This window comes from Sipha flava, unplaced genomic scaffold (genome assembly GCF_003268045.1).
Source record: "Sipha flava isolate LNK unplaced genomic scaffold, YSA_version1 50_pilon_pilon, whole genome shotgun sequence".
In the NCBI taxonomy this organism is placed as follows: domain Eukaryota; kingdom Metazoa; phylum Arthropoda; class Insecta; order Hemiptera; family Aphididae; genus Sipha; species Sipha flava.
Genome location: NW_020273428.1, coordinates 1,941,983 through 1,963,202, shown reverse-complemented (window position 1 = coordinate 1,963,202; position 21,220 = coordinate 1,941,983). Strand labels below are relative to the sequence as shown.

Here is a 21,220-nt window from a genome sequence, read left to right as displayed (position 1 = left end):
TCCTCCTCTTCCATGATTATATTAAGCTCTCAGTACTATCATCTCATTTCACACCCAATCATCCGTCCTTCTCTATTCGTTACTTTTTCGTTCTGACCCGAACGTCTCTGCTTAGTGAGACCTTTTTAATTAAATCTTCCAATCTTGTTTTCGTTATCCCAGCAGTCATTTCCGGCACGGATTATTTGTTCATGCATCCGTTAGCTCGTTCAGGCTTCCCCGCCCAAGGAAATATGCTCCATACAATACGTACTGTAATCTTACTCGAGAACTTCTTCTCATGTAATTTCTTCAATGCTTTGTTCTTGTCATCTTTCTGTTCGCGCATACCCTCCTTTCTTTTTTTTCTCCTTCTATTTCACTTCGTTGTTGTTAACATTTTTATTGCGATTCATTTGTTTAACGAGTTCCACGGTCATACGAACACAAGTAGCGTGTTGATGATAGAATGATTTTCGACACGAACAGAATAAATATATTTCGATATATATGAGTTGCTATGAAGACAAAATATTCATATCCTTGGAGTTACGTACCGTCTAGAGTCATTTCAATAGCGCATATGCGACAGTGCAGAAATTATTTGCTTCGGAAAATACCGTTGATTGTCATTCGATACACGATAGATCTGCGGAAAACAATGTTGAGATTTAAGTTTTTTACCCCGTTAACACCCCGAATAAAAGTCGCATGAAGTATACATTGTACACGTATTATTATAACATAACCTAATATATATGATATGTGGGTTACTGAAAATAATGTATCCGATTATAGACAATTGTTTTACACAGGTATCCACAGGTACGCCGTACCATTACGTACTACACTACTATACTAACACTACTGTGTTCAAAGGAGTTGGGAAAAATTAATGAGATTTGATATCATTAAAAAAATATCAGCAAATAAACGACTATAAATAAAAATATTTAAGAGTACTTTAATAGGGTCAATCGTATGGCCACATAGATATAATAATTACATTAGACCACTTTTGGTTGCATAACCATTTTTATTGTAAATTATGCAAATGATAATAAACAATTAACAATTAACAATTAACCTTAGCAATAATTAAAATACAGTAGTTGCTCGTTCACTCTCGGTATTGCGGAGTATATTAAAACTTCATATTCGACGACATCTGATGTCATGATTAGGTGGCTATACGAACAGAAAGAAAAAGAAAACGCTAAATTGTATATCCGTCGAATGTTTTCAATGACGTATTATGTTTGGCGTACACTGTTCACTGTTGATGCGATTTGAATCGAAAGTGACTTTCCCATGATGATTTCCTCATTGTAAAACTTATAGGTGATGCGCAACATGTAACTGTTCATAACTTGAAAAAAATATATAAAATAAAATGTGTTAACGTCTCTTCTGTCCGATCGATAATAATAATAATTATAATAACGTTTAAGCATTTACCGAACACTAACGATGCGATGGTAAAGATTTCAGCTCCTCCTAACCTTATCGAAGTAACAGCACAAGTTAGGAATGTTGTCAACAGATCGGCAACTTGTAAAATCATGTAGAATTTTATGTACGCCAAGTTGTGCTGTGAAAAAAATTTTAAAAAAAGACCATTATACCTGGTACATCTTATACGTATAGATCATATTTCGGACGCTGAATAAAATACACAATTTGCTGTATTGTATTTTTAATTTATTTTATTTTATCACATTGTAATTTATACGACTGTGTAGAGTTAAAGAAAAAAAAAAAAGAAAACTAAAATTTATGAGATTTGTTTTACTCTGAGTGTAATTAGTGTATGTACTCAGATCTGATGGCATAACTGGACTGAAACTAACTAACGCTGATTTTACAACAATATACGAACACTCTAATTGAAATCGTATACATAGGTAACAATAGTCACTACGTGTAATACTGATCACACAACAGACTAGAATAGCGTTCGTTTGTTCGTTGTAGCGTGTTAGACAATGTCACGGGTTACGCGATCAATGTTCAGTTCTAGATCAGTAGTGATATGTGTATATATATATATATATATCGCTCGGATGCGTGTTTTAGTGTAATAATCTGAGAGTATATGATAGTTTTACCAATGAGCGTGATCCTTACACAAATGGCGTTTAAGGAGTCTGTTGACGGCTATTATATTTTAATTTTTCTAAAGACCAAACGTCCAAAGTTTTAGCTATAATAACGCATGTAACGTATTTCACGCACTATAACGTGTACTACATTCTTGTTCATATGTATTCGTACAACGGATGATAGTATACTGTTTTCTATCTCAACAGAAAAACATAAAACGACTTTTGTACATAAAAGCGTATGAAACATTTTTTACAAATCGATGCATTGCTTTTAAAAATAAACATAACCCATAGCTTGTGTAAACGCGTATTGTGTAAGTGCACGAGTGCGTCGATATTATGTACTGTTAATAAACGTCAATAATAGTGGGCACATCAAAACCGAACACGATAAATAATAATCGATCATAATTTCACTGATTCATTTTGTCAATGTATGACTATTCATCACTGGCCAATTACAGCATACTGCGAAATGGTAATGAAGAAAAAAAATAATTTACAGGGGTCCTAAAAGATCGCCAATACATTGGCGTACAAGCACTTTGAGTATGATAAAAATATTTCATCACTGCCTGGTGTACAGTTTTATATTAATCAATAAATCGCTTGTTGAGAATGCAAAGAGTCCATGTACATTTATTTTATTTTATTTTTTTGTTGAAAAACAAATTAAAATAACCAGTGGTTATTTAATCTATAATACACATTTTGATACGTATAATTGCTCATGTTTTAAAAGAATATTAACTATAATTGTTAACCGATTGTTGCTACTCGCCTCTCGTATTAATCAAATTTAAACATTATGATACAAGATTATTATTATTATTATGGCATCGCAATGCGTAACCGATGGTTTGCCGTTTTCGGGGTGGTATTGTGAAAACGTTCCCGAGTTTTTTAAAAAATAGCAACGATGAAATTGTTGTCGCGCGCACGTTTAAAAGTGATTTAACAATAATAATCACTATAAGCTATTGTAATAACTATACATGTGCTGTATCGCGTTAAAAATAATGTTAATACGAACTGAAATTGTTGCGGTGTCCATGTGAAAAAGAATATTTTACTATCGTAAAATGTGGCATGATATGAACTTATTAAAACTTACTACGTACGTGGCTTTCTTCAGATAGACACAGGAAATCATTATGAGGACCAAAAAGGTTATCCGATAAAACACGCCCAACTCGTAGTTTAGTTCATCGAATTCTGCAAGTAAACAAATATGTGAAGCATTAAAATGTATGATTACGCTTCGATAGTTCGTCCATTTAAAAGATATGTTTTCGTTGCACGAAGTAAATGATATCTTGTTACAGCGGTTTTCCAAACACGATCAGAGTTTGTTTTTGATTATGTAGGGTACCTTAGGCACACGAAATTTAGGGGCTATTTTAAAAGTAAAAGTACGATTATTATTTTACATTACCTAATCATTTCCAAATCATAACAAAAATTTGAAATTTGAAACGATATTTTTAGGCCTACTTCTTTATTCAATAATGCATAAACTTAAATTATCAAATAAAAAACGATATCATTTGATCACGGGAATATAATAACAAGTAACCTTGTAGTTGCCTGTCATTGTATGTCGCGTCGATAACTTGTAATTAATTAAATTAATCGCTGAAGAAGTATTCATTGTATTTATAGAATTTGTTGAGTTGAATATTATTTAGTAATATTTTTAAATTATAACTTATTATTTGAGCCTGATGGTTGATTATTTGAAAATTAAATTTTAATTGATATAGGTTTTGACAATGCGTTACAGCGTAAAGATGTAAACTATATTTTTCAGAATCTCCGTCGGTCGGGGGTCCCATTAGTTCGGAGGCTCTAGGCTTGTATTCCACGTGCCCTTAGTACGAAGAAGGCATTGAACAAGACCGATAAACGGCCACGGTCAGACGTTTTCAAATCGATCGTCGCACCATCTTTAATCACATACGGCCAAAAATAGCTTTGTACCGTTTAAGCGTCTGTGCGTATCCTTCTTGACTAAGCTGAACGTGGCAAAAACATGGTTTGTGCGAAGGGTCGATCAACGCACGCGCGCGCCCACGGATAAATGGTGGCGATAAATTTTATAACTCGAATGCGCAAACATGCTAATACTATTTTACTCGTACCGTCATCGTATCGGTATTTCTTGCGCAGACTTTGAATTACGTCTCCTCGCGCGTTCCAGTTGTCGAAGTAATTGACTATGATCGTTAGAGCGAGCAGAAAATTCAAGACCTAGTTGCGGAAAAACGAAAAAAATAAAATAAATTATAAAATAGGTCATACGCAGCACAGGAAAATTATCCTCTCCCCCTCTTCTTCGGTTTAGTTGGGTTAAACCGGTCGTGGTTTTTGGTAGCGCACTTACGAACTGTACATACGCGATTGTACGCGTAAACCTGCGAACGTTTTTCCTCCCACATATTTTCCGGGATTCATTCATGACGTCTTTACTCCAGTGACAAATATGTTGTGTCGCAACGAACCGCTCGAATGCTGGAAGTGCCCAGAACGTGTGTCGCATTCACATTAAACCGTGCACGCAAATCGACCGAAAAGTGTATCGATTTACGCGTTTAGAACTTCAACACTGCTGCGAACCGTTCACGTTAAAAGCGCCGACTTGAATCGTACCGAACGACTGCATGTTAATGTGAAAACGGACTCGCGTGCTGCAAAACAAGAGCTAGCGAGTGAACGAGTGCATGAGTACGTGTTCAGAGAGAGAAAGAGAGAGAGAGAGAAATTATAATTAGACTATTTTAATTAAATTGTCATTTCAACGATGATGATGTGGAAATCGTTTCGTCTTTTTGTAATTACCCGCTGATAAGACGAGTGGAATCGGTTTGTCATCCAGCAAACCGAATCGGTTAATACTTTTACTGCGGCACTGCGAGTGTTTGACCACATCGTTCTAACGTATTCGAACGTATTTTGACGTATTGTTCTGCCACAAACGATACTCATAATAGTTAAAAACAGTATGCAATTATGCATATACGTTTTTCTACGTAAATGACAGTTTATTAAAATGTATTCATTTCTATTTTACAAAATGTATAGGAATTTGAATACATGCAATGTGATAACGAAAGTGCTAAGTAGAAGTAGAAAAAATACTAGTTAACAAAAAAAAAAAAAAAAACAATTAAATAAATTCAAACACGACGCAGGAGAGAAAATTAAATTTAAGCTGGAGTGACCGGAGCAAAACGGCGAATAAGGTGGTTATGGCCAAACGTTGTGAAATGAATAAGTGTGCAGAACTGTGCTTGATTACGGGTGTTAAATTACTTTCAAATTGAACCGTTTGCACCTGTATACATATTCTCGTATAATTATATACATTTACAAGTTAATTTATGGAGAAATATTATTTGTAGTTATGCGTCTTAACTATCCACAATTGAGGTTTACGAGTTGGATTTCACGGGCGGAACTCTTTTCGCCCAAAAATGACCTTCCTCTTTTTGCCCACGTCCTCTTTTTGATCAAAAATAAAAAAACAGTTTCCTCTTTTCGCCCAAAAATAATTGTATTCTTTTCGCCCATAGTTTCACGTTTTACATTTTGGAAACCACTTTCTCAAAATTAATAATTTTTAAAAAATATTATTTGATATTCGATAAAATCACGTTTTTGATTATTATTAATATAGTCAGTCGAGAAAAGTGTATAAAGGTGCCGACTCTTCTATCGAAATATATAGTTTAAAACACTTTAATAAACGTTATAATTACTTAAAAGTCATAATTAATATGAATATTTGTATTATTTTACAACGACAAAACAAACTATTTATTTAAGTAGTAACCTGATCAAATTACTTATTAGTTATTTTACATCGATAACACTATTTTAAATACTTATTTTTAACACTTATTAAATTATTATTAATAATTATATATTTTTTCTATTTTTTTATTTGATTATTATATGATTTTTTTAAAAATTATTAATTTTGAGACAGTGGTTTCCAAAATGTAAAACCTGAAACCATGGCGAAAAGAATACAATTATTTTTGGGCGAAAAGAGGAAACTGTTTTTTCATTTTAGGTCGAAAAGAGGACGTGGGCAAAAAGAGGAAGGTCATTTTTGGGCGAAAGGAGTACCGCCCGATTTCACGGACGCCTGGACAAAGGGACTGGATTAATCTGATATTGTCCACAGAACAGGTGTCTGTGCATACGTATGCGTACCCAAAGTCGTGATGAGCTTAATATTACTGATAGGCAGTTGACGTTAAAAAACCACACTACTATTGGCCAAAATTCACTGTCTTATTTATGGTTTTCGAAGGAATGTAGAACAACATATAATATTGTACTACATTAAAATGCATAAAATTACGTTCTATAACCAATGGGGCTATACGTTGTACGAATTGTTTTGCATTAGAGTAAAAGTTAAATTTAGCTTGAGTAGCTGTAATTTATATATACAGCGACCCATCTATCTACAAACGTCTCAGAGGCAATCGCTTCTCGAACAATCCTTCACCGCATCGCTGGGCCTACCGGAAAAATCTCTTGCACACGATATTATAAAGTCGCGGTCCTTCAGCGCAGGGTTCAGCGAGTCTAGTACCTGATAAGGAAGCTTGGTGCAATATGCGCGTCGTTGCTGGTGGCTGTCTAAAAAATTGTCCGTAAATTGTAACCACGCCAAAGAAAACGATCCTATATTTATATACATGTATAAATGTATACAGTGTTCTTACTTGCTCGAAGAGTAAACAGATTTTGCATCCGTGTTCTATGATAAAATATAGGAAAAAACAATGGGTCGGAGAAATGATACGATAAGTGGATAGGCGCTACTACTCGTGTGAAAATTGATAACAATATACGCGTTAATCCTAAAGTCAAACAAATTTCGTAACCATATCACAGAATTCCACGGTATGCTCACGGTACATACGCGCGTATACAAGACGGATTATGAACATATATATATAAATATATATATATATACATATATTATACGTGCGCTTAAATCGCTGACGTTGTGCAAGACAGATCCTCTGGAATACCGTATTACTCGTAATAATGTTTATATACAACAAACGCGGCTTCCTACAAGTAAACGTAACTAACGCGAACACGCGGCTACAATACATTAGCACTTAGTTGATGGAACAGAATTACGCATCGACTAGTTCTGCAAACAAGAAAACGACAAATTTGCGAGTCAGAAGTTCACAAACTATAACTCTACTGCTATGTTGTATAAGACGTGTTAATATGTACGTTAAATTGGAACCGTAAAATACGGTTAACGTAGTTGTACATCTTTCTGTAAGATGGTAAAAGCTAGTGCTAAAACAACGCATATTATAAAACTAATATTGAAAGTATTAACAAATTATCCGTACAACGTCGAATTTTTGAAAAGTATTGATACCACTACGGGTTCAAGGTGCAAACTACGGTATCGTATTTGTTTCCGGAATAGTCTGAATAATTGGGTAATACATTTTTTACTTAAATTAAAAAGATTGAATCGCACTTAGGTCGAAAAAGGTTGATGTTTATAAATATGACATTGCATGTTTAAAGTTCATCATTTTAATAGTGGCAAAGAAATTTTCTAATTCATCCCGATTCCAACGATTGGTTATTAAAAAAACAAACAATATCATCAGTTCTTTAAATACACTAACAGTTCGACCCGGACACGGATATTTCGGCGCGACTGTTTCGGCGTGAGGTATGTTTTGGCACTGGATTACACTAATTTCCATAATACACAAATTTACTTCTATAAAATTAATATTATAATTCACTATTTGAATACATACATTTTTAAGCCTAATTTTTTCGAACATTGATAGTTGATTGCTACATCTACGGACCAAATGCTCCTTAATAGCCTGTGACAAAACACTGTTTATAAAAAGATGGGTTTAAGTTCCAGGATTGTTCAAAATCAATAACCCAAATCCTAGAAACCATGTAAGTCTAATACCAAACACCGGGACTGAAATAATTAAAAAAATAATAATTGACAGTCAAAAACAAGACCGTAACTGTATAGATATTCTGTATCTGGCACAAATCTTGATGAATTGTAACCATAATTTCTTAAAATCAGCTGAGAATCAATTTAGTAAAACCAAATGCTTAAAAACGAATTAGTGGCTCTAAAAAAATGTTAGATTTGAAATTATATTATTCAAACAGTAATTCACATACAGTAATTAATATTTATTTTAAAATCTCGATTTTTGTTTTATACAAATCGAAATACTTAAAAATTGGCAATTGAAATAGTTCTGAAAAGTGTATGTGTGTATGTATAATACATTTGTGAAACAAATGGTTTAGGATTTGAATTATTAATTTTTTTTTAATTTTAACAAAACTCTTTTAAGATTTTTGTACACAACTTTTTGTTTATTGTTAGTTAACATTTTAGCGTAGAATATTGATTAGAATTTCTCTTGTTCTTCTACTTCCGTCAACACTTCCAAAATAACTGGTCGGCCAACTCCGGGTATTGATGGTTGATTCCCATTATTCGACAACTGTTGCAGTAGTAAAAGTAAAATTGTTAAATCGTCCGATACAAAAAACACGCCGTAATACTCTTGTAATATAATATTATTCATATTACAAAACCAACCGGCTATAATGCATAGAGAGTGCCCTACGAAAATATGCTTGAAATATTTGCTGAGATAACGAAAATAATTGTAATTTAATTATAATAATTATTATAATTATTATTTTTCGTATCAATAAAGATTATTATAATTATATTAAAATACTGTTTTTTATATCACATTGATAAGGTCTACAAATATTCATATATTACTTACCTTTTTAAGGTTTAGTAAAACATTTTTTAAAAAATAAATAATCTTTTATTTTATAATTTTCTAAAACACTCGAAGAGAATCATTTCACAGAATTCATTCTTTTGAAAACTTTATCGTTTCAATTTTTTTATTTTCATTGAGCTCGTTGTTTTTGTTTTTTTTTTTTTAAATTTACAGAAAAATACGAGTAGTCTTATTCAATTCTTATGCCATAATAGTGTTTTGAATTTATTAAAAATGAGATAAGATAATGTAAAACATTTAGAAAATCATAAATCATTTAGAGTACAATATTTTTCTATCAATCAAAAAAAAAAAAAAAAAAAAAATGAAAATATAAATAAAATCATGTAGTTTAATGAAAATAAAATTTGAAACATTAATATTTTTAGAAGTATAAATTATATGAAACGAAAAAGTCTTCAAGCTTTTCAAAAATAATAAATTAAAGCGTCTATTTTTTTTAAAAAATGTTTTTATGTAACTGATTAAGACATAAAATTATTTTATTTAAATACGAATTCGTATTATGAACTGTTTTTCTCATCACTAAGAATCGTGCAAAAAGAATAATCAAAAACCGTATTATTTCATCATCTTCATTATCTCGTGGTATATATGGCAACTGGTTATATTGTCCATATTATATTCGTGGGACACTCTGTACTACACCAATAAGCTACTTACTTTTGATGAGTCGTTTGTGAACATCGAACCCTGTTCCAAAAATATGTACGACGATTTATCGTTCTTGTAAATCTCATAGACAATGTACACTTTGTAGCAGGCAAACACTGTAAAACGTAACTCGACGAGGTGGTGAAAAAGTCGTTTGTTTTCGTAACATTATTATTTATGCGTCGGATCCGTTGTACAATTTACCTGGGGCAAACGCAGGAAAAATGTCGAATGTTGAGGGGGGCGGGGGTTGAAAAAATTTAAAATTTAAAATGTTGATAAATAGCATGTTTTATAACTTATATTATATTACATATATATTTATATATTTTATTTACAAGTCTCATGGGAATCTTTGAAATAACTATTAAATTTGTAGCTCAGGTCATTTTTTTTAATACATTATTTTCTGATATTTCCAGGATGGGGTAGGTTGAATCCCTAAAACTCAATCTGCGTTTGCGCCAGCAGTGTACGCACGTCGAGTACATAACATATTATAATACTATTATTTTACTTACAGCCTACCGTCGTCGCTCTAATACATATCTCAATGCTGGACTCGCAGGTGTTTGAGGAAAAAATGAAACACGTCAACGTCCATAATAGATATATGTTATTGACCACTATCCATATTCTGACGTCTTGTATATTGTTGTACTAAAAAGGCAAATAACAAAAATGTAACTACCACAATGCATGTCGTTGATGTGCACAGGAAACATCATTTGGAAACAGTGGCGCAACCAGGGGGGGTTAAGGAGTTGTGACCCTCCCCCTCGAAATTTCTCCGAGGTCTAGTATAATAACCTATATAATATAGCAGTGATTTAAATTCAAAATGTTTCCTTAGAACCTATTAAAATTATATTATTAGTTATTACTGTGGTGAACCATCACCACATTACTCCCTCTCTTCGGTATGCCGACGTGGTTGGCACCACCGTCCATCATGACCAGTGACATTTCCAATAATGATCAGTTTACCATTTATGTCCCTTGTGTTCATATAGAACAAAAAAAAAAATAAGAAGATTTTTACAATTTGTGGAAGTTATTGATGTAAGTGGCAAAGCATTAGCACAAACAATACTTCAAAATCTTGAAATCATGGGACTCGAATTGAATTATTTAATTGAACAAGGCTACGATGGAGCGACGGCTATGTCCAAGAAATTTAATGGAATACAAAAACATATCAATGATAAATATCCGATGGCTTTATATATCCACAGTGGAGCACATAGCCTAAACTTGGCTATTTCATTTAGTTGTAATGTAACTGATATTCGAAACTGTATGGGCACAATGCAATCTATATGTAACTTTTTTGGTTATCCTAAAAGGCAAAATGTACTTGAAATATCAATTCAAAATGAATTACATGAATCAAAATTGAAAAAACTAAAAAAAATTTGCCCTACAAGGTGGGTTGAGCGCCCTGACGCTGTACTTATGTTTCATGAACTTCAACTTGCAGTTGTGGTTGCACTTAATGAAATATCTACTTGGAAAGATACTGAGACTTCTGTTTTAGCTAACCAACATAATTCCTCCATCCATAAATTAAGGTTTCAAGTAGCCTTATTGATATTAGTAAAAGTATTTGCAATAACTGCTCCTTTGAGCAAATTTCTTCAAACTGAAAACTTAGATTTATAATTTGCCCTAGAGTTTGCTGATATGACTCAATCAACTATAAAACAAATCCGTGATAATGGTAATGTTGAGTTTGATAATATATTTAAAAATGTTGAAGATGTCTGTACTAGTTTTGGTATAACTGTAAGTGATCCAAGAACAATAAGTCGACAAAAAATAAGAGTAATGTTATGAATAATAATCCAACAAAATATTATAAAGTCTCAATATTCATCCTATTTTTTGATAACTTTATTGAACAACTCCATGGACGATTTCTTGAACATAGGGCCCAACTAAAAAGTTTCAATTGCTTATTACCTAAGACTAGCAAACAAATATCTGAAGAAACTTATGAGGACTTCAGAATTATGTACAATTTTTATACTGATATATTAAATAACAGCAACAATATGACTATCCTAGAAGTAGGTTATGGTAAACTTAAACTGTGGTATAACAAATATTCAAATCATTAAATTCGTCGTTAATAATAACCGAAATATTTTTCCATTGTAATCCTGATTTTTTTCCTGTAATCTCAAAGTTATTGTAAATATTAATTACACTACTAGTTACAACGGCTACTGAAGAGAGGTCTTTTTCTTCCTTGCGTCGACTGGAAAATTATCTGAGAAATACTACTGGTCAAATGAGACTAAATGGATTAGCAGTCCTCAATATACACCAGGATATTTATATTGATCCATTGATAATAATTGATGAAATGGCTAAAACTTCAAAACGAAGACTCAGTATTAATCTGTGTTTTTTTTATAAATACGAAGTTTATTGTTTTAATTCTTGTGATATATAACAATACTAATTGAGAAATTTATACAGTGTATATATTAGCATTAATTATGTAATATTATTAACCAGACAGGATTTTAGCTTATATGTATATTGTAGTAATGTAACATTGTAACCCCCCCTTTGAAATTTTTTTCTAGTTGCGCCACTGTTTGTAAATGATTTACCTGTTAAACTATTGTAAAATATTAAAAAATGTAACATGTTATGCACAACATTTAAAAACTTATTAAAAATATTCATTTTAAATGTTTCAATATGCGGGGAAAAAAATTTTCACGTTAAAAATCCATTTTTCGGATAAATTGAACGAAACTGTACAAACGCATTGTAAAATAATTGCCGCGTATAATAACGGGAAATAACTGTTGACATTTTCTATTTCAATGCAGAGTATTTTTCTCAAAATTAAGACGGTAAAAAACCGTCGAACTGACACAAAAATGATAACTGTTTATTATTCATCAGAGTTTAAAATTTAGATTAGTTAACGCATTGACGTTTTTGACATATTCACTACTATTCTACTTAACGCATCGAAACATTTAATAGTTAACTACCGCGGTTCAACTATCGATTTTTTTTTATTACATTTTTAGTGTACACGAGATTATCAAAAACGTATTTTACTATTATGTAAAAATGAAAATATTACGTAAAAGCGTGTATAATGATATCTAGATTCATACAACAGGTCGCTGGAATATTGTATTTATCGTGCAGTATAATATTATTATAAAAAGTACTAAGAACGAATAGTAGTAATTTTTTTTTTTATCTAAAGGCAGCGCCTTGTCGTGATAGCCATGTCTCCCTGTTGGTTGCTAGGTTCTTCAGCTGCGAGTATGAGCTTGTGTTCATCAGCAGCATCAGATCTTTGAAGTAGGAAGTTCTAGGGCGTCCTCTTCTTTTTCTCCCCATGATCTTTCCTTCGAAAATGTTGTTGATGAAGGTATTGTGTCTTATGAGGTGTCCAATGAGTTTCGTTTTTCTCTTCAAAATGTGAGACATGATGTTCCTTTTCTCTCTTACTTCTTGCAACACTATTTCATTGGTCTTTCTTTCAACCCAAGATATCTTGTTCATCTTCCTCCAAATCCACATTTCGGTAACTTCTAGCCGTTTTTTTTCATTCTGACCTATGGTTCAAGTTTCACAGCCATACAATAACACACTCCAAATGTATGATTTGATGAATTTCTTCCTTGTATTTAAATCAAAGTGTTTGTTAGTTAGGAGGTTGTAGTTGCTGTCGAATGTTTTTTTGGCCATTCCTATTCTTCTCTTAACATCGTTGGTAGATTTTTTGTCGTGAGTAATGGAGCTTCCTAGGTAATAGAACTCTTCTACATCTTCAATGACCGCATCCCTTAGTTTGATTGTAGGTTTCACTACGTGTTGTTCTTGTCTAATTCTCATTGTTTTCGTTTTTTTGGCGTTGATTTAGATTTGATATTTAAATAGCAATATCTCCCCCCCCCCCCTATAGTAGTAATATAGGGATAAAAAAAACCTAAGAAAGTTTAGTTTTTACATCTGAGAATCGTCGAGTGACATCTGCGGGACAGAAATGGAATGGAATGAAATCATAAAGGCACATGGTCCGAGTATAATTATATTTATGTAATATCGTAGTAAATTACACGGATTCAAATAGGAAATGTTCTACTATTTTAGATTTAGTCCACTATAAATTCTAAACATTAAAATTTTTAGTTGAAAAAAGCACATAACCGTCGTATATTCTAACGATATTTATTTTTATTTACTCATACCATATTAATTTACATACTCCTTATTTGGTAGTTATTTGAATCAAGATATAAATCAAAATAAAATATTTTCTAGGTTACCTCTAGTAAAGTGAAAATATTTATACGCTCTGCTCAAAACTTTTTTGACTATTAAAATTGTGATTTTTGAATAAACCCTCCTTATTGCACATTTAAAGTATATTAGAAAAACCACAACGTCAAATTTCTAGTTCATACGTTTTTTCGATTTTGTGTTGTATCAATCAGTAAACGAATGAGTGATATTTGAATCGTATAGTCATAGATTATAATACGTATATTATACAACACGAGACAAAAATACTACGTTGGTGAATATTGTATAATATTGTACCCAGCAATCACCTTAGACGCATAAAATATTTTATGTGTAATGAATGTTTTCTACACTCGTTTGAAGGTAACCATTTTACAAAATGTATGCTTCTAAATGTTTGAGATTTGATAAATCTAAAAATTTATTTATTTATTTATTTTTTTTTTAATAATATTTATGTCTTGGAATATAATTATAATATTTTTAATTTTCTCAAATAATATCGCAATAGGTATAATTGCGTCGATAATTTTGTATACTGTTTTGTATGATGGAATAGTATTACTGGTACGTTCAATTATCGTTGTCTTTATAACTGTTTGAATTCCATAAAATTGTATAAATTATATTATACTATTCAATCGATATGATAAACATTCGAATAGTATGAACAATTTCATTATCGTTCAAGTACGAATTGCTAAGGGACACGACGCTGTCATCATCGAAATATTTTAAGATTAACATGCATTATTAGCTACACTATACTACACGCGGAAAATGCGATTGCAAGGCCAGTCGTTATAATATTATAAAAATTGAGTACAATATTGTACGGTGAGCGATTTATTTATATTAAGTTTTTTGTTTGCAGACCAGATAGTTTTATATCGGTAGAAAATGTCGGTACTCTCACGTAAATCCTGCACAGGCAGTTAAATATTTAAATCAACTGAGAATGATGATAAAGTGTTGGTATAAAATAAAAATAAAAATAACGCGGTTTCAATTGTTAATCGCTTATTTTTGTGAGATTTCCGTTATACATTGTATTATATTACACATTAATCGCGAAAATCATATACGCACCGTATTGTTTGTCAGAATAATAAAATGAACTTGTGTCGCTTAGAACATAACAATATTATAATAACGGTGGGTTGCATGAGCGCCGATATTAACGCACGCGTTCTTTGTGCGATCACAATGTCGGACGATAATCGCGAGGAAAATTATTTCGAAATCAAACCACAACCGAACAAAAAATTTTACCTTCGGTACCCCTATACAATATGCCTTCTTACGACAACATGGTATAATACTATAAATATCTAACGCTCCAGTGTTTTTTTATTTTTTATTTTTTTTTTTTTTGTTTTTTTTCTATCACTTCATTCTCTTCAACCGAAAACGACATTTTGCGTATCCCACTTGGTAAAAGCAAACGGTCACTATCGTATCGTCCGTTTTCAAAATATCTCACTCGGTTAGTATTGGTGCGGGTAAAATAACATTAGGAACATTCGAAGATCGGGTTAGTTGCTTGCACGGTTAAAATAATCGGACCGGATGTATTGTCACCACCATAAAAAAAAAAAAAAATTACAGGACACGTTTCGCCAAAATTAAAGCTTTTACGTATGGCTCAACGAATCGTTTATCGGTTTTAAATCAATTTGGCAAGGGATACGATAAAAACCACGGTATGGAAGATGTTTCGTGGAAATGTCATGACTACTGAGTTTTATTTTCATTCGGCGTGACCCAGATAACATTGCAAAAGCTTATCTGAAATATTTATTACATACATAATTCCCAGTGCTACGGTTCTACGAAATATTGAAATCCAGATAACAATTAATACCTAACGAACATACGTTGACAGTTTACGCACACGTGATAAACAAGGTGCCAACGGTAGTGCGATATAATTATAGCTAACAATAATTAGTTATTAACATTGTAGCGCCCACTTGTTGCCTAGTGTATCGGCCACGCGGTTTTCGGTGTCGAGTTTTTAACTGAATTTGAACTCAATAAAAATATTTCATTGTTCAGCAATAATGGTCGTGCTAGCGGATAGAAAGATATGGTAATTTCTAATCATTTTTAGTTTAATGTCGTTTCAGAACAACGGAAAAATTGGTTGATGTCATTGATGATGTGTAAAACGATTGAAAACGTACGTGTTCCGCTGCTATATACACTTCTGATGGTAATATTCAAAACGAAAATTACGTTTTAAATTCTGACCAACTTCGTCGTAATCATATTCCGTGTTCTGCTCAAGCAATCGATCGTCATATAGCGAGTGTTTCTTGTAAGCGAAAAGCTTCTGTACAGGCAACCAAGAAAAAAAAAAAATTAAAATAGTTTTCAAAAAACATAGAAAATACGACTGCTAATGGTAGAATATCAAATAATAAGAAATTTTTTTCTTTCTCTTAATCTGTTGTCAACTAATTGAAAACTTATAAAAATTGTGATCGACGAAATGGAAAAGGTCAGATTTTAGTGAAACAAGTCACACATAAAAAAAAATTCACTTTTAATACATTCAACTATTCTATCACTAGATATCGTGTAATGCATTCATTATTTATGTTCGACTATGCAGGGATCGGTGAGTATACACTACATCATATTTAACCATAAGGCGGATAACGATACAGTACAAATACGGTATGAATTTGAAATATATAAATTTCTTTTCATATTGATTTACATGGAAAATACTACCCTAAAAGATTAACTACTCGTATCAATCATTATTTGGACGGACTAAGTGAGACGAAATGTAACAGTAGACCGTGCAAACAATGACTTGCAACCGTACCGTCTGACGGCGAACCGCAGGCCGTCACTTACATCAATAATATCAGTTTACATTCACATCTATTGGATTTACCGTCAGTTTATGATTTGCTTATAAGCGTTTTAGATTAATAATAAATGTAATTGATAGATAGACGAGCGTTTTTTTAACGTCCTTATTTCTACATTTAGTACCTAAATATTTTTCACTCGTAGAGGCTGATAGTGTACGTTTTTTTTAAACTTTTTGGAATGCAAATATGGATACTAGGCAGTTAATAACCGACGTTAAAAAATGACCAGTATTGTGTGATACATCTAATGAATATCATAAAGATTGAAATGGAAAAAAGATTAAGCTTGGTTGAACGTTAAGTCTGTTCTGTATGAAGATTTAGAATCTAAAGTATTTTCATATTCATATCTTGGCGTAATATTTTATGTTTAATTTTGGTAAAAATTCATCAAATGTTGTCACATAACAATCGTTCATTATTAATATCGGGTTCACCCATCATTTTCTTAGTTCCTTTTTTTTCCTGCGGACAGTTTTCAAGGCAGCATAAGCGAAAATTGCAAGTGTCTAGTCATCTAAAACTGATGTTGTCCCTAGTTGCGTGTGACTGAAAAAACAACGGCCGTCAATAAAAATAAAAAAAGTGAGTGAGAAAGGTTAAAATTACTTAAGGGAGCCCTGAGTCGAAGGGTCAGGCGTAGAAAAGCAACGCGAGCAGTGATGCAATGCGCGTAATTTGACACACACACACGTAGTCGGAGCGCAGGGTCGTTCGCTGTTCACATGCTATTATTATTATAATTTTTGCCTTTGTTCTTAGGCCATAGACAAACGTGGCCGATACAAATGACGAAGGGGAGAAAAAAAACTGGTTCCGTACGAACGCTGCCGAGGGATACTCATACATCGTATTTACGAAATATTATATTACGAATGATAGCAATTCGTTTGCGCGGGAGTTTCCATGAACGACGGTGCGATGCTTCCTTGCAAATGGAAATAGACGTTTCGAAGTTGCAGGTACGTGGGAAAGAAAATTTTATTTGCACATCACGATGATGATGGCTATAAGGCTTGAATAATAAATTCTTTTTCGTTAGAGAAACATAGTGGCATCGTGCGGACGATCATCGATGAAAATTCTATTACGAAGTTAATCGATTTAGATACGTTTGCCGTTACCGTTTAATCGCTTGATTGATGTGGTAACAAACAAATAATGTTTGTACTATACAGGGTTAGAAGATTAAATTTACCGGCTTCCTAACGGATGATTTTGCTAACCCTATATTATAATTGCCACGGAAACGATTCAATAAGTAAAATATAAAATGCATTTGAAAAAAATAATAATTATGTAAAAAAATAAGAATTGTAACCAATGTCTATTTATTAAAAATTAATACTAAATAATTAATAAAAATTAATCTAAACCGGTTAAAAAAAGAAATAGATAAGTAAAAGATAATAGTTATAGTAGTTACTTGCCAAATATCGTAACGACACGAAAGATAAAAAAATAACAAATATTTTCAATGCGAGAAATCTTTTTAATTTTTAAACTGTATGAAAATGGTAAATTATAATATAACAAATTTAAAACACAACTTCAGTAGGCAGCTATTGCATGTTGTTATACATGACCGATGTGTTTCCATATCAAAAATATAATTTATATTCATAAGACGCAAATATCACTCATTTACTCACTATTTGATCGTTGTATCTCAAGAACTAAAAATCGTATGAACTTAAAATTTTTATATAGTGCTTCTTCTAATACTTCAGATGTAAAATTCAGAAGAGGATTTTCAAAAATCGAATTTTCAAGGAACAAAATGTTTTTGACTAGATGTACACGTTTTTTCACTTTTTGATTGAATATTTTATTTTGATTATTATGTTGATTTTAATTAGTACCGGTTGAGGTATATATATTCAAATTCATATAATATAAATAAATATTTATTTTAAACTGATATCGAGAACCAACCAGATCCGAACTCGGACCTGACATAATGTAATATTATGCACTACATAATCTTGACAAAAAACTTTTTATGTTATAGTATACTTTTTCAAATAAAAAGATGGGTACATTTAATTTTAAAATTTAAAGAATAACGGTTTTTAGATGAGTAAAAACGGAAAAATAATTAGAATTATCAAAAGACCTTTTTCAAAAATCTACATTTAAATGAACTGTAATTATACAATTGTTTAACGTTAAAAAAATTATCCAATGTATTATATAGGTACTTACCAAGGACGTGGCATTTCTTAAATGGAAACTTGCATACACTGATACAATAAAATCGCTTATTTGAAATACTATGGAGGCATGGTAGTTAAATTTTACAAATCCTGTAAACACACAAACACACACACATCAGTATAACTCGCATCAAAATATTTTAATATATACATTTTTGTATAAATATAGAATTGTATACAACTATTTGAACTTTTTCCAGCTTTATGATACTTAAAAAAAAGAAATCATATTAATATGTTATACATGTTAAAGTGCGTAAATATTTAAATGTACAATTCAATGTAACTTTGATATAATAATACATACATTCTCTTCTTTTTTTTTATATATCAGTATTGATTTTGAAAATACCGAACAAACCTGATTTAACGTGAAAACCGGCATTCCGAAATAATGAGATGCTTGATAGTGCGATTGCGAGTTACTCGGAGGAAGAGAGTTAAAAAGTATTTTAAGATGATTGAAAATATCACAGGAAACACTTACGCCGGGACGATAAAGACGACTGGAGATTAAGGAGATGAAGAACGCCAGAGATTTACTTGTCGAGTGTAACGAAGAGAGCGAAAAAAAATTGAGGAAATCGTTCAGGTACAGTTTTATACAAAAAGCAATGAATAGTATTAGTATGATATACGTTCAAGGTAGAAACGCAAGTGAAGAAGTATTTTATCGGCGGAAAATGTGCAATCTGTGCAAAACGAAGTTTCTTTACCAAGTTATTTTTTATCGTCGACCATATGTGCCAAGGTTCATGTGTCAGGCGTAAAACGAGACGAAATGGTGTGACCGGTTTATGATAATATTATCTTATTAGATATTTTATACTATTATAATAAATGTGTGTTAATCCCGAATATTATTTTCATGGGAGAAATTCGTATCGTCGAACTAAAATAGTTTTCTTTAAATCTGTAATTTTTTTTTTTTCCAAACTTTTAAAATTCTTAATGCGTTTAACCGAGCAAGTGGTATTTTCAAGTTTGATATTAATATGTTTTAAATAATAAGTCATTTAAGGTGACTGAAGATTTGGTATAGTTTATTTCCCTTTCATATAAAAACCATACAGGCAAGTTTGGAAATTATTTTCCTCGTTGAGCATGTGAAGCGTAAAGTGCGCTATTTTATTTCTTCGCGTTGTAAGTTTATCACAAAATGTTTTGCAGTCGAACGTTTTATAAAAAAAATAATAGCAATTAAACCACGTTATCTGCTAGTAATAATAGAGTTAACTATGTGTAAAATAATGATTTTAAAAACTTACTATAACCGTTCGGATTCAGATGCGAAAATTTGTGGAATTGATCGGAGTACCATTGGCTCAAAACACAGCTGGCCAAAAATATGATCGAAAGTAGCTGTAGCCACTACAAAAAAAATAAAGAAAGAGTAAAAAAACTCCTAACACATTAAGAATTTACAATATTGCGATACTCGTTTAACGATTACTAAAATACAATGAAAAAACAAAAAAAACTACATAAACTGTTAAAATGATTGTTATATATTACTTACGAACTGTAGAGCTGTCAACGTGTACAGCGTTCTACGAGGGTTTGGACTTGAAGCTCTACAATTTGTAATTCCGAAAGACGAGAAACCCGGCCATTGTTTTTTGAAGTACGTTAAATTGACAATCATTTGTGCTAAGGGGCCGCGGTTGTCGGAGAAAATATCCTATACGTGAAATGTGATCGCGCACGGTCACGTGAAAAGATTGCAGTCAATATTATAGTGCAGCGCGACGTGTGGTGATCGGAAGAGCGTTGTGACACAGTTGACATCAGAATTAAAAGTAATATCCGAATCTAAAAATATGTGCGTTCCGTGTCGATGGTCGGCCGGCACCGGGCTGCTGATAACGACGTGGTAATAGATAAAAAATAAATATACATTCCTCGTTTCACTCGGTATCTAAAATAGAATTAAAATTTAATAAAGATAAAAATAAAAAAATATGAGAAGAAAATTAGTAAATTGGGGCATCGAATACGGTGGTTTAACGAATTTCACAAGGACATATTTTGGCTCTTAAGAAACGATAACATTTATAATAATCAGAAACAAACTACTAATTGAATATTTTCGATCGAAGTAAGATGTACCAGAATTACGAGCGGTTTAACGACATATTGATGCAAGTAAACAATGGTGATGTGAAAACTGATCAATAAAGGCTCTCGCATTATACTATACGAAGGACTACAGGGAAAAACGATAATAGTCA

At 32.0% G+C, this 21,220-nt stretch overlaps 2 protein-coding genes across 2 annotated transcripts; both read right to left on the bottom strand.

Moving 5' to 3' along the window:
- Positions 1-923: 923 nt before the first annotated feature.
- On the bottom strand, positions 924-4,841 carry LOC112690551. Its single transcript, XM_025564586.1, has 6 exons — positions 4,468-4,841; positions 4,226-4,334; positions 3,199-3,299; positions 1,438-1,570; positions 1,248-1,348; positions 924-1,167 (listed from the first exon to the last, which is right to left on the bottom strand). The coding sequence occupies exons 1-6, from the start codon at positions 4,621-4,623 to the stop codon at positions 1,132-1,134; spliced, it is 636 nt and encodes a 211-aa protein (XP_025420371.1). The 5' UTR covers positions 4,624-4,841; the 3' UTR covers positions 924-1,131.
- A 3,628-nt stretch (positions 4,842-8,469) lies between these two features.
- Positions 8,470-20,806, bottom strand: LOC112690550. The gene is made up of 6 exons (XM_025564585.1): positions 20,509-20,806; positions 20,258-20,360; positions 18,979-19,079; positions 10,123-10,261; positions 9,611-9,717; positions 8,470-8,629 (listed from the first exon to the last, which is right to left on the bottom strand). Exons 1-6 carry the CDS (start codon positions 20,632-20,634, stop codon positions 8,534-8,536), a joined length of 672 nt encoding a protein of 223 aa, XP_025420370.1. The 5' UTR covers positions 20,635-20,806; the 3' UTR covers positions 8,470-8,533.
- Between the last annotated feature and the right edge of the window lie 414 nt (positions 20,807-21,220).